At 38.0% G+C, this 14,453-nt stretch overlaps 1 protein-coding gene across 2 annotated transcripts in view; it reads right to left on the bottom strand.

The window, feature by feature from the left end:
* Positions 1–3,736: 3,736 nt before the first annotated feature.
* The window catches only part of LOC141429766 (uncharacterized), a 19,149-nt gene continuing 8,432 nt past the window's right edge, over positions 3,737–14,453 (bottom strand). Inside the window, exons 1-7 of one of the 2 annotated variants that reach the window (XM_074090289.1) lie at positions 14,212–14,442; positions 10,848–11,204; positions 9,900–10,085; positions 9,202–9,320; positions 8,024–8,188; positions 7,368–7,538; positions 3,737–6,665 (exon numbers count right to left, since the gene is read on the bottom strand). In XM_074090289.1, coding sequence (XP_073946390.1) covers positions 6,375–6,665; positions 7,368–7,538; positions 8,024–8,188; positions 9,202–9,320; positions 9,900–10,085; positions 10,848–11,204; positions 14,212–14,374 — 1,452 coding nt within the window. In that variant the 5' untranslated portion in view covers positions 14,375–14,442 and the 3' untranslated portion in view covers positions 3,737–6,374. Of the gene's footprint in view, positions 6,666–7,367; positions 7,539–8,023; positions 8,189–9,201; positions 9,321–9,899; positions 10,086–10,847; positions 11,205–14,211; positions 14,443–14,453 lie in introns of those variants that run through there. The other variant, XM_074090290.1, reaches the window with a different exon arrangement.

The following is a 14,453-nucleotide window of genomic DNA, read 5'->3' as shown; positions in this document are numbered from 1 at the left end:
CATCATGAGCTCTCAAGAATTTTCAATTAGGTACCTACTGTTTAAAAAACATGATAGTCCATACAGTTTTATCTTCGGAATTTCATGTAACTTGTTACAATAATAGCAATAACTTTCAGATTAGATAGTACATAATATTTAAATGTTTTTTGCACATTAAATACGTTCATAAAAAAATCTGATTAGGTAAGCATGACTATAAGAGCTCATCATCATCATCATGTCATTGCTGGACATAGTCGACTCAGACCGGTATCCACCGCGATGCCGCGATCTTAACCAGGCCGTCGCTCCATCTTGTGTACCGACAGCTCGTAATTCGAGAACCTCTATATCGCGATCCGGTTTTTCCAGTGTCAATTGTCTATTCGAGTAGGTACCTAGTCTATTATTGCTTACATTCAATGACCGCATTGAATGAGTAAGTCACTGACCTATAAACAGTATGAGTTAAGTATGATAGAATAACAAACAACACAACTAAATGTACTCTACCTATGTAAGTGTAAATGTAAGTACCTAGGTATAATACAATACATACTCCCCAACAACATAGTACATTCATCATCTTAAGTAGGTACTACTTAAATTGGTACTACCTTACTAAACTACTTTTAATATCATAAATGTAGAAGTTTATGAGGATGGATGAGTGTTATTACTTATAGGTAGAGGTGACGTGAATGATTAGGTACACACACAGCTACAAAAATTTATTACACGAAAGGAGAATGAATGAAACGAAGTCATTATACGACATGTTATTGTGTAGGTGAACTCAACTCTGGTGGAACTACATTATATCTAATCTTTCCGGGTGTAGTTAATGTTTTAACTCAAATAATGCACGGCCTCATAATCCGTGCTTATGTTCACGGATTATCATGCCGTACATTATCACCGCGTGCCGAACTAGCACGATTGTAGTTAATGTACGACTTATTAATGCACGCTCAAATAATGCACGGCATGATAATCCGTGCTTATGTATATTTGTTTTTCGTGTACACCGAATATTAATAAATTTAGTAGAAAATAACTTAATTTGGTCCTGGCGCTTCGCCGGCCGCAGCCGCGAAACGCTCGCTACGCTCGCTCGGCTCGCGCATTGTGGTCACAATTTGACCTAACACAGATCTATGGTCATGCGAATCTATTGGATTCAGATTATCACGTCGTACATTATCACTACGTACATTACAGACGACCAGATGGCCTAGTGGTTAGAGAACCTGACTACGAAGCTTGAGGTCCTGGGTTCGAATCCCGGCCGGGGCAGATATTTGTGTGAATAATACGAATGTTTGCTCTCGGGTCTTGGATGTTTAATATGTATTTAAGTATGTATTTATCTATATAAGTATTTTTATCCGTTGCCTAGTACCTATCACAGAGTACATATCTAGTATCCGCATAGTACAAGCTTTGCTTAGTTTGGGACTAGGTCAATTGGTGTCAAGTGTCCCATGGTATTTATTTATTATATTTATTTATTTATTTATCCGTTGCTTAGTACCCATAACACAAGCTTTGCTAAGCTTACTTTGGGACTAGGTCAATTGGTGTGAATTGTCCCGTGATATTTATTTATTTATTATTTATTTATTATTACAGCGCGCAATATTATGTAGGCCCTGATAATGCGCGACCATGATATTGTACGGCATGATAATTGGAAGCAAAAATGCTTCGGATTATCACGTCGTAGGTACATTATTGCGCGTACATTCCGAGTTATAAATTATTGTTTCCCATCTTTCTCACTAAACCGACTAGACGGAATTGAACTAGATTTGGCCGACATTAATGGTTTCCAACATCCTGAAAAACACTAAAGTTCCAATAAACATATTATTTGCGAACGAAGTAGTGGGCAGAGCTAGTTTGATTTTAAATGACATGAAATATTCTATGAGGGTCTATCCGTCCCGCTCGAAAATGGGCAGAGTTATGCACGATCGTAAATTTCGTATTTATGCTCTGATCTAGGCGACTTAAAATGACTTTTAATGCTCTAGTGCATAACGTAAAATCTTCGTCAAAGACCAAGGCAATCAGGTGGCAACAACCACAGACAAAAAAGTTTCTATATAATACGAATCAAAATATCCATGGGGATTCCCAAAATTTATATCGTGGTCTTCATTGACGTTTATGCACCACGAACAACTGTGCAAAATTTCAAGGTTCTAACCCAGCAGTAGAGATTTAATTTTTTTATCCCTACCCCGTTGAAATATCGTCACAAAAAGTAACCTACTACGAGTATAGGTACCTATGTGTTATTCTATTCCAGACGTCCCGCTATCTACTTACCAAATTTCATACAAATCCGTCCAGTCGTTTTAGCGTGAAGGAGTAACAAACATACACACACACACTCACTCACAAACTTTCGCATTTCGAATATAACTAGCTTTTAGCCGCGGCTTCACTCGCGTGAACCATAAACATTTCATAGAAGCAAGCATTAAGCAAGCATGCTAGTGAGCATTTAAGCAAGCATGTAATTATGCAAGAAATATGAGTGCAAGCAAGCAAGTTGAATGCATATTATATTCAAGCATGCAAGCAAGCATGCAAGAAAGCATCTAAGCAAGCTTGCAAGTGAGCATGCTTTGCTCGCGTGAACCGTAAACATTTCAAAGAAGCAAGTAGTCAAGCAGGCTTGTAAGTGAGCATGTAAGCAAGCATGCCAGCAAGCATGCAAGGAAGCATGCAAGCAAGCAAGCATTCAAACAAAGATACTCCCAAATGTGCAAGAAATAGTGCAAGCAAGCGTGCATTCAAGCAAGCGTGCAAGCAAACATGCAACCAAGCATGCAAGCCAGAATGCAAGTGAGCTTGCAAACAACAGATCAAGCAAGCATACCTACTCCCAAAGGTGCAAGGAATAATGCAAGCAAGCATGCTTCGCACGTGTACCTAAACCATTAGAATGGGAATTCCCGGTAATTACATCGTGGTTTTCATTGACGTTGCATTAAAAATGACCAACCCAAATTTAATGAGGGCTATCGCGTATGAATTCGCCACTAGAGGCGCTAGTGTAGCGTGAGGTCTCCGAAATGTCAAATCTCAGTTTTTGGGTGAGCTACGCGGGTTTATTTATAATCTAGTGAGACAAAAAACGATAGCCCTCATTGCTCTATGCTCAGCGGTCGTTATTTCGAGATTTTATCCCTATCCCGTGGGAATATAGAGATAAAAAGTAGCCTATGTATGTTTTATTCCAGATGTCCAGCTATCTACATACCAAATTTCATGACACTAAGTCTGGCGGTTGTTATTTCAATTCAATTCTATGTATTAATCCAGTAGCCCATCTATCTACGTACCTACCAAAATTCAACTAAATGCGTCCAGCCGTTTTAGCGTGAAAGAGTAACAAACATTGACATACACACACACACACACACGCGCGCAAACTTTCGCATTTATAATATAAGTAGGATTTAGGAAACAAACAGCATATATATATAACACAGTTGAATATGAATATAACTTAGCTGATTCATAAGCCAAAGCAGTTTCCACTTTTAAAGAAATAACATTTTTTGTTCCTCGAGCGAGCGTACATTACAAGTAATAGGAATGCAAAAGATATATTGGGTTTCACTTAACAAATAGATAGATAGTAAAGTAACGTTCATACTTAACTCGGAGATCCTATCGTACTTTGTAAAGTAAAACCTGTAGGTAATTAATAGCTAGTAAATGTAATAAAACGAGTATGTAAACGACTAGGCATTTTTTAATAAAAACAGATACAGATTTAGTTTCGTACCCATCAATAATACATGTCATTACAAATACAGTTGCAAAACTTGGGAAAATCTCAAATTAAAAAAATAAGCGCATAAAATATTGCAGATGTTTAAATTTATAATTAAAATTGCATTGTTCTTACTTGATCTAGCTATATACTTATATATATCAAAAATACTCTTATGTTAATGAGGTGTAAAAAAAGTATAAATGTTTATTCTTTTCACACGACTGCAGTATGATAACAGTTTTTAATGATTCAGTTACATTAGACATGTTTTAGGGTCTATGCTCTAGCTTGCGCGGGCGCACGGAGCGGGCGCACGCCTGCGAGTGCGGGTACAAGTAATATCCTGCGCACGCGACGCGTGCAGTTAGCGCTGCTCAAACTAATTTTACAATCTTATTTAGTTTCACCTGTCCGTTTATCCGTCTGTCTGTCTGTAACGCAATCATGCAAGTTAAATTCGACCAACTTCTAGTAGTTGGATTGACTTGAAATTTGATATACTTACTTATGTAAATTGCGTGACAATACAATAATCTGGTAGTGACATCCTGGTAGTCCGGCCAGGATCGTCTCCACAGGACGGAACTTTTCAACGGTTAGTGGCATCGACTTGAAATTTGGTATATGCAAATGTAGTTTGGGTGACAATACAAGTACAGCCAACAAAAGTACAGTCGGCAAAAAAATCTTGTAATAAAAATGTTTTTTTTTTACCAAAAACTTATTCAACAGGCATCCAACCACTCCGTACAAACCGCGCCAGCTATAGTAGGTCCTTATACGCGATGTAGACCGCTACTTACCGACGCGACTAATGTTGATCATGGGTATACTACCATACCCATGATCATAACACTGGTAGTCGTCGAAATATCGTAAGCTGTAAGGTAATCGTAGTCTACATCCCATACAAAATATGTCTCCCTTAATAGGGATGTTGACTCCACCAATCAACTGACGTACTTTTTATGAGCTGTCAAAACACAATTCTCCCATAGAGTTTGAATGGAAATAGCAACTATGACGTCACTTGTTCGCCAACTCAATCAACTAACTATTTATTTGTTTTAAAGCAACAAAAAAACTAATTTTGTGGTTAATCGAAAATTAATCTGGTTTTCAGGGCTAAAATAAAGCGTTTTTTTACTGGAGTCGTGTCTTCGAATTATTTTTTAATGGAGGCAACATCCCTATTGTAATTCCATGTAGTAAAACATACAATCTAAACTTCAACGTTACTTTATAACAAATTTAATTAAGTACCTACGTTTAGCAGCGACACCACTTAATATAAATACTTCAATGGCTAAATTAAATTTTTGTTTTTTAATTATATACTGAGCGGCAAAAAATCTGGCCCTCAAATGTATGCAGAATCGGTAATTTTGTATAATGAATGGTGGGCCAAATTTTGTGCCACTGAGTATATTTTATTGCGATCATTATAAAAGCATATCGAATCATGTGATAAAGAAGTACCTAAACCGTTCAATGTTCAAAACTTTGCACTTCTCACTCATAAATAATATCACCCGGGAACTCTATATCCGAAACGTCGGGGTCATTTTAGCAATACAGATGTTCCCACTAGTTCCACTGACAGTACTATAATATTAGTTCTATAGTGGGAACACACCGTCGTGATAAGCCCAGGGTCATATTAATAAAATAACGGTTGTTCATAAAGATAGGCACTCTTTATCTTGTGTGCTATTTTATTTCACAATCCCATGGTTCAATAAGAAATTATAAATACATTTATAAACTATATAACACATGTAAAATTTAACTGTTAACAGTAATATCTCATTTAATTTAAATATAATTTTCATTCATACTGTTTGGACCCTTATTTTGGAAATTTGAGTTTTATTTCACGATTAGCGAAGTCAAAACTTGACTTTCGTTAAACATTCATACAACGACAAATAATTTGCGTTTGTTTTTTTTCTTGCCATCAACATGAACGAACAGCCTGTATCAGTCCACTGCCGGACATAGGTCTCTTCTTCAAAAATGTTTCCTCTATCAGTCTTAAAATGCTAGGTTATTCTTAAAGCCTATCACCCAAAGCTTTTTATCCCACAGATTTTCAAAAATACTTCAACAAGTTATATAACTTTAATACAATATACCTACCTACAAGAATTATAACAAACTATATTATAGTGTGATTGTTTTTTTAATCCTTAATATTAATTTAACTTTAGCTTTAAAGTCTGGAAAAATGTATATAAATCACTTTAATACCAATACATTCGTTAAAAAACCGTTCACAAAATTGGACTCATAATGCAAATGCTCTTACAGAGTATTAACTATATCAATATCAATATTTGGCAAGGAAGAAAAATATACAGTTATTACTATAAAATTATATACACAAATACTCGTAATTACAAATTATCCCTCTCTAAGTTTAACCCCTCAATCATAATCATAATTCATTCATTAGCGTATCTTCCGTTAACTTAACGTTTTGTCTTTCATCTATAATTTGACGTCTAATTGCCTTTGTCAGACATAGACATTTTTTTTCTATAAATGTCTGTAACTTTCATGAATAAGGGGCAAACTTAGTTCAACATTCAAACTCCTAACAATACTTAGCTTTCAAATCCTTCCTCAGAATCTTTCCAGCCGGATTCTTGGGTATCGCTTCGATAGTCTGCACCTCTGTTATTTTCTTAAAAGAAACTACTTTGCTGTTTACGAATTCCATGATTTCTTCCGAGCTCACGGTTTGGTTCGGTAGGGGCACTATGAAGGCTTTGGGGAGTTCCCCAGTGATGGGGTCCGGTACGCCGACCACGGCACAATCGGCAATTTTAGGATGGGCACGGATTATGGCTTCTAATTCTGCTGGAGCTACCTGGAATCCTTTGACCTAGAAATGAAAAGTGAATATTACAAACGATGTCTTATCATATTTAGTGCAGCTCTTAAAGTCTTAGCATGCTTTGCTGAAATTGTGTGGTCAAACTTCGGTCGGGCGTTAACCGAAGTTCCAAAGAAAATAAAAAAAAAGACCGACAAAATGACCCCAAAAGTAACCACCAAACAGTAAAAGACGTAATTTAAAATGACGCCAAAATGTGTCGGATTTCTTAAAATGTATCGCTAATAATACAAATAGCATTGTAGGTATAACCACGGGAAATTTCTGCCGTGTAATGCGCTCATGGCGTGTCTTTTATCATCCGCATACTTCAAAAAGTAAAGTTAGCTGCGGAATTTTGTTCGAGAACATTCGACATTCGATGTCCTTATACACTTAAAGTGTATTGATCGAGCGTATGAGATTGAACTTATTTGCTCCGGGATCCCAACCATAATTACTTTAAAAAAACTCCCCATATTTAAATATGTTTAACGTAATTACTCGCGAATCAATAAAACTATTCGCGTCTGAGACTAAGTGCCAGTTTTACCACTCACTGATAAATTTCATGTGGCAAATAAATGTGTACCGTCTCTGTTTATTAGGACAGAACAAACAGAGACGGCATCACATACGTCTGTCACATAAAATTTAACAGTTAACAGTGAAAAAGGCCTAGGTGAAATTTATTTACATTACTAAACTCACCTTAATCAACTCTTTCATCCTGTCAGTGACGTACAAATATTTATTCTCATCGTATTTGCCAATGTCACCAGTCTTGAACCAGCCGTCTGCTGTCATCACCTCTTTGGTGGCCTCCTCGTCTTTGTAATATCCCCGCATCAGGTTTGGACTGCGGAACCAGATTTCACCTTCCTGCAATGAAATCAATCAATATTTGGTATAAGTATTGCGTAGTACCCACAACAAAAGCTCAATTCATGTCAAGTGTCAATTGGTGTCAAGTGTCCCGTAATATTTATTGAGGGGCTTCAGTTTGTATTCTTGTAAAGAATACTTCATTTAAAAATGCTTGAACGACCCGTGCAGGGTTCCTCAAGATGTTAGCAACAATTCTTATACATTGGCAAAAAAAACATTTTAAAATAGGAGTTCCACGACGCGGAGCACTGTCGATTAGACGTTGATACGATATGATATGACTTTGTTTTCAGAACTTAAAAACCATTTCTGCTCAAAGAGTAAATAGAGTAAGTTATGCGGTTTGTGATTTTGCCACAGGAACAAAATAATTGCCATTTTTATAGCCATAAGTGTAACAAGGGAGCGGCTATAAATGGTCAAAATTGGTGTGACGTAATTATGAACGGCCCCTTGACATGGAACTGCTGTATTCTTACCTCTCCAGGTCCCAAAGCCTCGTGAGTCTGCAGATCAGCGATCTTGACTTCCGAGCTGGCGATAACGTGTCCAACGGATGCATGGTTCGTGTCATCCTTGCGGCCGATCGTAATGCATCCATTGGTTTCTGTCAAGCCGTATCCTTGGCGGAACACCAGGTTTTTCTGTGGAAAAACGCCAGAACTTAAAATAGTCTATGTTTCAACAATGTTACTTTTATACAGTTATAGTGAAGTAGTGTTATAGTGGAGAGCGGCGGGTGTAGTAACAATACTCGCGTAGGAGTTGACTGGACAATTCCTGTCGCTGGAATTAGGCTGCGTCTCCACTGAAGCGGAGGCGAGCGGAGCGGAGAGGAGACGTGTAGTGATCGACCAATCATATCAGTTGAATCCACATCTCGTCTCGCCCTCATTAACATCAGACGTGTAGGGATTGGTCGACCCCTACACGTCTCCCCTCCGCTCCGCTCGTCTCCGCCTCAGTGGAGCCACAGCCTTAGACTGCTGCCAAACTGTTTGGCCTTGCCAAAGGTAAGGAAAAGATATCGGAATACTTGATGCAGAAATTCGTGAGTTCATCCAGTTCTACACCTATAAGAGTAACGTGACTGCAAAATTCACAGACGACAGCCAGCCCACACCACATGGGCCAAAAATTAATTAAAAATAAGATAATATTTGTGTGCACTAGCAATTTAAGTATTTAGTTAGACAATACATGTCACTGCACATTAGCACTATTCAAAACCACTTGTTACTATGTCTAAAGCAAAATAAATTAAATTCTACGAATAAATAATAAGTACTAACTAATTACAAGGACTTATTATTTGTTCGAAGATTAAATCATTTCATTTCTGTAGCGACCCCAGCGCCATCTAGGGAAACTGTTACGTTCTACAACGCACTATCAACTTCCAAACTCATGCAAACTCTCTTCCTTCTGACTTCAGTCGCCAGGCATCTGAATGGAGAGAATTCAATCTATTGTGGCTGTGGCCACTGCTCAGTACAATACAATACAACACAAATATTCTCTATTGAACACCACATAATACAACTTTGAAAGTCAAAATGCAGAATAGATAATAGATGTTCTTATCGCTTAAAAGCGATTTCTTCCTACTACATAATTACTACTTGTCTGACCTCAACTAACGAGGATATTAACTCACGTTTTTCGTGACGATAGCGGCGGCGTCGTCACTTGAGATGGGCGCGGCGCCGGATATGATACTGTGGACTGTTTCCATGTGCGCAGGAGTCACGGCCGGATGCTTGCCCAAGAATACCACTGTAGATTACAAGAACGTATGGTTCAAACCAGCACAGGTATTCTAGCTATAGACACAAGAGTACATTTATTATACTAGTAAGCTACAGGTCCTACTTTTGATACGCGCCGCGTCGTCAATTAGGTTCACAGCAAAAAGTTTTTGTAAAACAAGAACATTAAGTTATTGGATCAGGCGTTACTATGTGGAGGTCCATATCAATGAACTATAAGCAATTACTTTGCTTGCCCACGACCTTAAGATAGCTACCTCTATACAAAAAAAACGTGTATTCACACTGTAAGAACACACAAATCACACAAACCAAAACTATAGTATTACTTAATTTAGACTAGGCTCAAACAGACTAAGAACTAATTGATTTCCGAAACCATCTACATATGCTAATATAATAATATAGTTTATAAGAAGAACTGATACTAACACTCGTTAACCCGTTTTATTTTTATTATTGTAATGGATGTTGTTGTATCAATGGACGATAAACGTCTGATTATAAATGATTACAATTTTTATTTTATTTATTTTATATGAAACCGGGCTAGGTTTTGAAAATAACACTCGACACTTGGACATACCCATAGGAGGAACCAAAAACAGCACATTCGCCTTGAACTTGGTGAGCGTTTGAAGGAATAAGTCCGGTTTGAAGTATGGCATTGTGACTAACTTCACACCGAAGTACATTTGGTTCACCATCAGAGCGTTGAAACCGAAGATGTGGAAGAACGGCAGGATCGCCGGTAAAACGGACTGGTATGTCGCTGAAATAGAAAAAAAAACGTCTGACGGTGTTTTTCCAACAGCGAGGCGTGGCGAAACGAGAGCAACGAGAATTGAAATCGCGCCGACCTATTTCTACAAAAAAAAACAAAAGACCGTTGCAGAGTTAATAATAATAATAAATAAATATCATGGGACAATTCACACCAATTGACCTAGTCCAAAAGTAGCAAAGCTTGTGTTATGGGTACTAAGAAACGGATAAATATAATTATATAGATAGATACATGCTTAAATACATATTAAACACCCAAGACCCGAGAACAAACATTCGTATTTTTCATAAAAATATCTGCCCCGACACGGGAATCGAACCCGGGACCTCGAGCTTCGTAGTCAGGTTCTCTAACCACTAGGCCATCTGGTCGTCTCATCTGGTGGTTTGGTCATCTGGTAATAAACACTACGAAAGCAGCAATACGGTTCATTATTACAGTAACAAAAAATCAAATTCTCGTATCGCACATCCTCGCCAATCCATACTGTTTCCACCGAAAACACGCAAGGAGAGAATTGAAATCATGCGTTACAAATTTCAATAATCGTCTTGCCTCGCCTCGTCTCGCCTCGCCGTAGGAAAGCACTTTCATAGCCCCTTCTGATTCACGATAAGAAATCGCGGCAAGAAGGCTTGATGTATTCACCGAGTCTTTTGGCAAACTCTTGTATCTCTTATAGATCTCTCTTGTATATCTTAGTATAATCGTCCTAACTATGGAAACCATAGTCAGACTGTCACTCACCAGTAGTTTCTTTGATAGCTACTATATTAGGATCAGCGATTTGCATATTCATAGCAACTGCGCTTTTGTGGTCAATAACAACACCTTTAGGGAAGCCAGTGGTACCACTAGAGAAAGGCAGTATGGCCACGTCATTAGGACCGCGCTTCACAGACTTTAAACAGTCCGTGTTTACATTGAAGTCTTCTGCAAACTCTGCGAACTTGATTGCACCTTCTGGCAGGTCGTCATTGTCTGTTAGAATTATTGGAATGTTGATTTTTAAAGCGCTCAACGCTTCTTTTATACTGGCGTAGGACAATTTTGAGGCGATGATCGCTTTGCAATCCACTTTGCTGAGTTGGTGTTTCAAATCATCTGGAATTAAAATTCAAATGATATAAACACATATACCAAAACAAATAGGGATACCTTTATTATATAATATCATAAATGCGAAAGTTTGTAAGTCTGTTGGATTGTTTGTTTGTTACTTCGTAACGTCTAAACTACTGAACCGATTTAGATGAAATTCGGTGTACAGATTGTTTGAGTCCCGGAGAAGGACACACGATAGTTTTTATCCCGGAAAATTGTATAGTTCCCGCGGGATACGATAAACGAATTCTACGCGGACCGAGTCGCGGGTAACGGCTAGTGCACATATAAGTATGATTAAGATACTTACTGGTTTATCGCATTGCTTTTGAGCAACTTATTCTATTATAATTTTTAAAATAAAATGAGAAAAAAATATTATGCCTTTCGCAACGGCTGAGGTGTGGGTCCCGTGTCCGTGTGTCCGTATGGTCAATGTCCCATTTATTTATTTATGCAGTTCATACGCTAAGTAACAGCGTAAAGGTAGTATTGTAAACATATCTTTTACCATGTCTGTACCTGAGCTGACTTAAGTAGGTATTTGGAAATTGGAATTTGATCTTTAGGACATAAAAGTGTTATCCATCTATTATCATCATTTATCATGACAAGTACGAGTAGATATTTTTGGCATAAAAGAGAATCGAAAGTGCCTAATTTAATCTCCGATTTACTGCGCATATGTTACGTAAATTTGTATATCTAAAGTAGAATACTTTGAAATCCTACTAACATTATTAATACGAAAGTGGGTGTGTTTGTTATGTTACACTTTCATGCTGAAACAGCTGGTTAAAGGCTGAAATTCGGAATAAACATAGCTGAAGTTTTGAAATATAAACATAGATTACTTTTATCTCGATATTGTCACGCATACCTGTGAAATTCCATAGAAAATTCTAGATAGGTACATGAATTTTTCCACAGGTGTTTTTCACACATTTTGGGAATTCCCACGGAAATTTACAGAATTTCCGGAATTTCAATTCGCCAGACCTAATGATTTATGCGAGCTAAGCCGCGGGTATATGCTTGTATACATAATGCGAGAAATAATATTGAAGTATAGTATTTCTTATCTAGACACGCGGTGGCGTGTCATGTCAAGCCAAGTTCAAAGAAAAAGCAACAGCGGTGTGTTTGGACCTACTTCCTAATAAAGTATGTACTTTATTTAACTTTAATAATCACATTTTTTTTTAATTAAATAAAGAAGTTATAATATGTTATCTTATCAATAAATTTGAGAACTAAGTATCTACGGCACCAAGGACCTACTTAGATCTCATTAACTTTATCGACGCAGTTGACAATCATGGATATTCTTAATATCGAACTTGGCTCCCATTTTTACAATGTATTTTTGAAGGGTTTATTTTTATGTATTTTATAAATTTACAAACACGAGGCTGCCTCTGGCTCACGATAACGTAGTTTTACCTACATATATTGCTGTCGGTTATCCAACTAATAATATGAATTTGAAAGTTTATGAGTATGTGCGAGCATGCGTACATGCGTGCCTTAGGTACTTTTTACTTCAAAACGTCGTCTAAACTAATTTGGATGAAATTTTTATATTCTACCCATTCATGTTAAATTCCAAAATCTTAACCGCTAAGTTTAGAGACATGAAATTTTACATGGGTGATCATCATACGACGTAAATGTTGACCACAATATATACATTTTCGGAATTCCCATGACAATTTCAAATTCTTTATTTACCGCACGTAATTTTAACTGTTTGCTTATCTTCTTCTTATTGTCTTCTCTTAACTAGGGTAGCTGGAAGAGATCCCTTTTAGGGATAAGCTCGCCTTTGTTCTCCTCTCTGTGTAGGTATTTGTTTTTTATTTTTATGTGCAATAAAGAGTATACATACATACATATGACTTAGTAAAATTCCGGAATTTCAATTCAACCGGTCAAACGAAGAGTGAAATCGTGGGTATAGGCTAGTCTAGTATTTCTTTCTTCAGACACTATCTATGCCACACGTTATGGCCCTGTGCAACATGCAGCCACTTTTTCTGCTGCCCTTTTGATATCATCGTCCCAACGCATCGACAGTTTTCCTTGCGCTCAACTTGGCCGGGCACTGCCGTGCCGCCAGAAGTCCCATCAGTTGTGTAATATCTTGAACAGGACCGTTCCTATCAATTAATAAAATAATCGTTGATAACGTCCGGACTTTGCACTACGTCTTTAAATTTTCACATAATAAGCACGCTAAATGAAACTATAAAATATACTATTATTCGTGAGGGGGACGTAAGGATGTTTGTTACAGTTTTACGCTAAAACTGCTGAACAGATTCGGATGAAATTTGGTTTTGGTTCGGCTCCATGTTTGCTAGCTGTTGCATGGTTGCTGTCTGGAGAAAGCTCCATCATCGTAAGTGATTTCGGATTTACTACCGGCGTACCGGCTCAGCGCCCGAGCGAACATATCCGAACCAATCCGATGTGACTGATCGCAAGCGAAGTGAGTGCTGAAACTTCACTCGGGATACGCTCGATCCAATATCGATAAGATTTTAAAGGAGCCGATAAAGAAAGAAAGAAAGAAAACATTTCGGTATACGTGACAACGTGGTAAGAATTGTTCATCATCATCATCATCGGCCTATCTTAGCCCACTGCTGGACATAGGCCTCTCCAATTGTACGCCCACTGAGCACAATCCTCGGCCACTCTCATCCAGTAACTGCCAGCTACCGTGCGAAGATCATCGCTCCGCCTACCCACGCCACGCTTGCCGATTCGCGGTCTCCACTCAAGAACTCGTTAAGAATGTTTAAGAAAAAAAAAATTGTTATGCATGTCACGAAATGGTCTCAAATCGGTAATCTGCCGGTCTTGCGAACGGCGCTGGTCTTCCTTTGGGACCATAATGGATTCGGATCCGCTTAAGTATCAGACTCTTTTGAATCTTCATATCCGGATTTACCCATCTCTATAGATAAAGAGTACTAATGTAGCACAAAAGTTTGATACTCACGGGCTGTGTAAGCGGGGTTCATCAAGGAAGCTATACAGCCTGCTTCCAGTACGCCCAACAGCGCACAAGGGTATTCCGGCATATTCGGCAGAATTACCGCAACCTTATCATCATTCTTCAGTTTCAATTTTGTCCTGAGTGAAGCCGCGAACGATATGGACATCCTATGCGTCTGCGCGTATGTGTAACCATGGCCTGTTAACGCACACACCTGGAAAAGTAATTTGATTGGGTTAGATTAT

Source organism: Choristoneura fumiferana, chromosome 7 (assembly GCF_025370935.1).
Source record: "Choristoneura fumiferana chromosome 7, NRCan_CFum_1, whole genome shotgun sequence".
Classification (NCBI taxonomy): domain Eukaryota; kingdom Metazoa; phylum Arthropoda; class Insecta; order Lepidoptera; family Tortricidae; genus Choristoneura; species Choristoneura fumiferana.
This window is presented reverse-complemented; position numbering and strand designations above follow the sequence as displayed.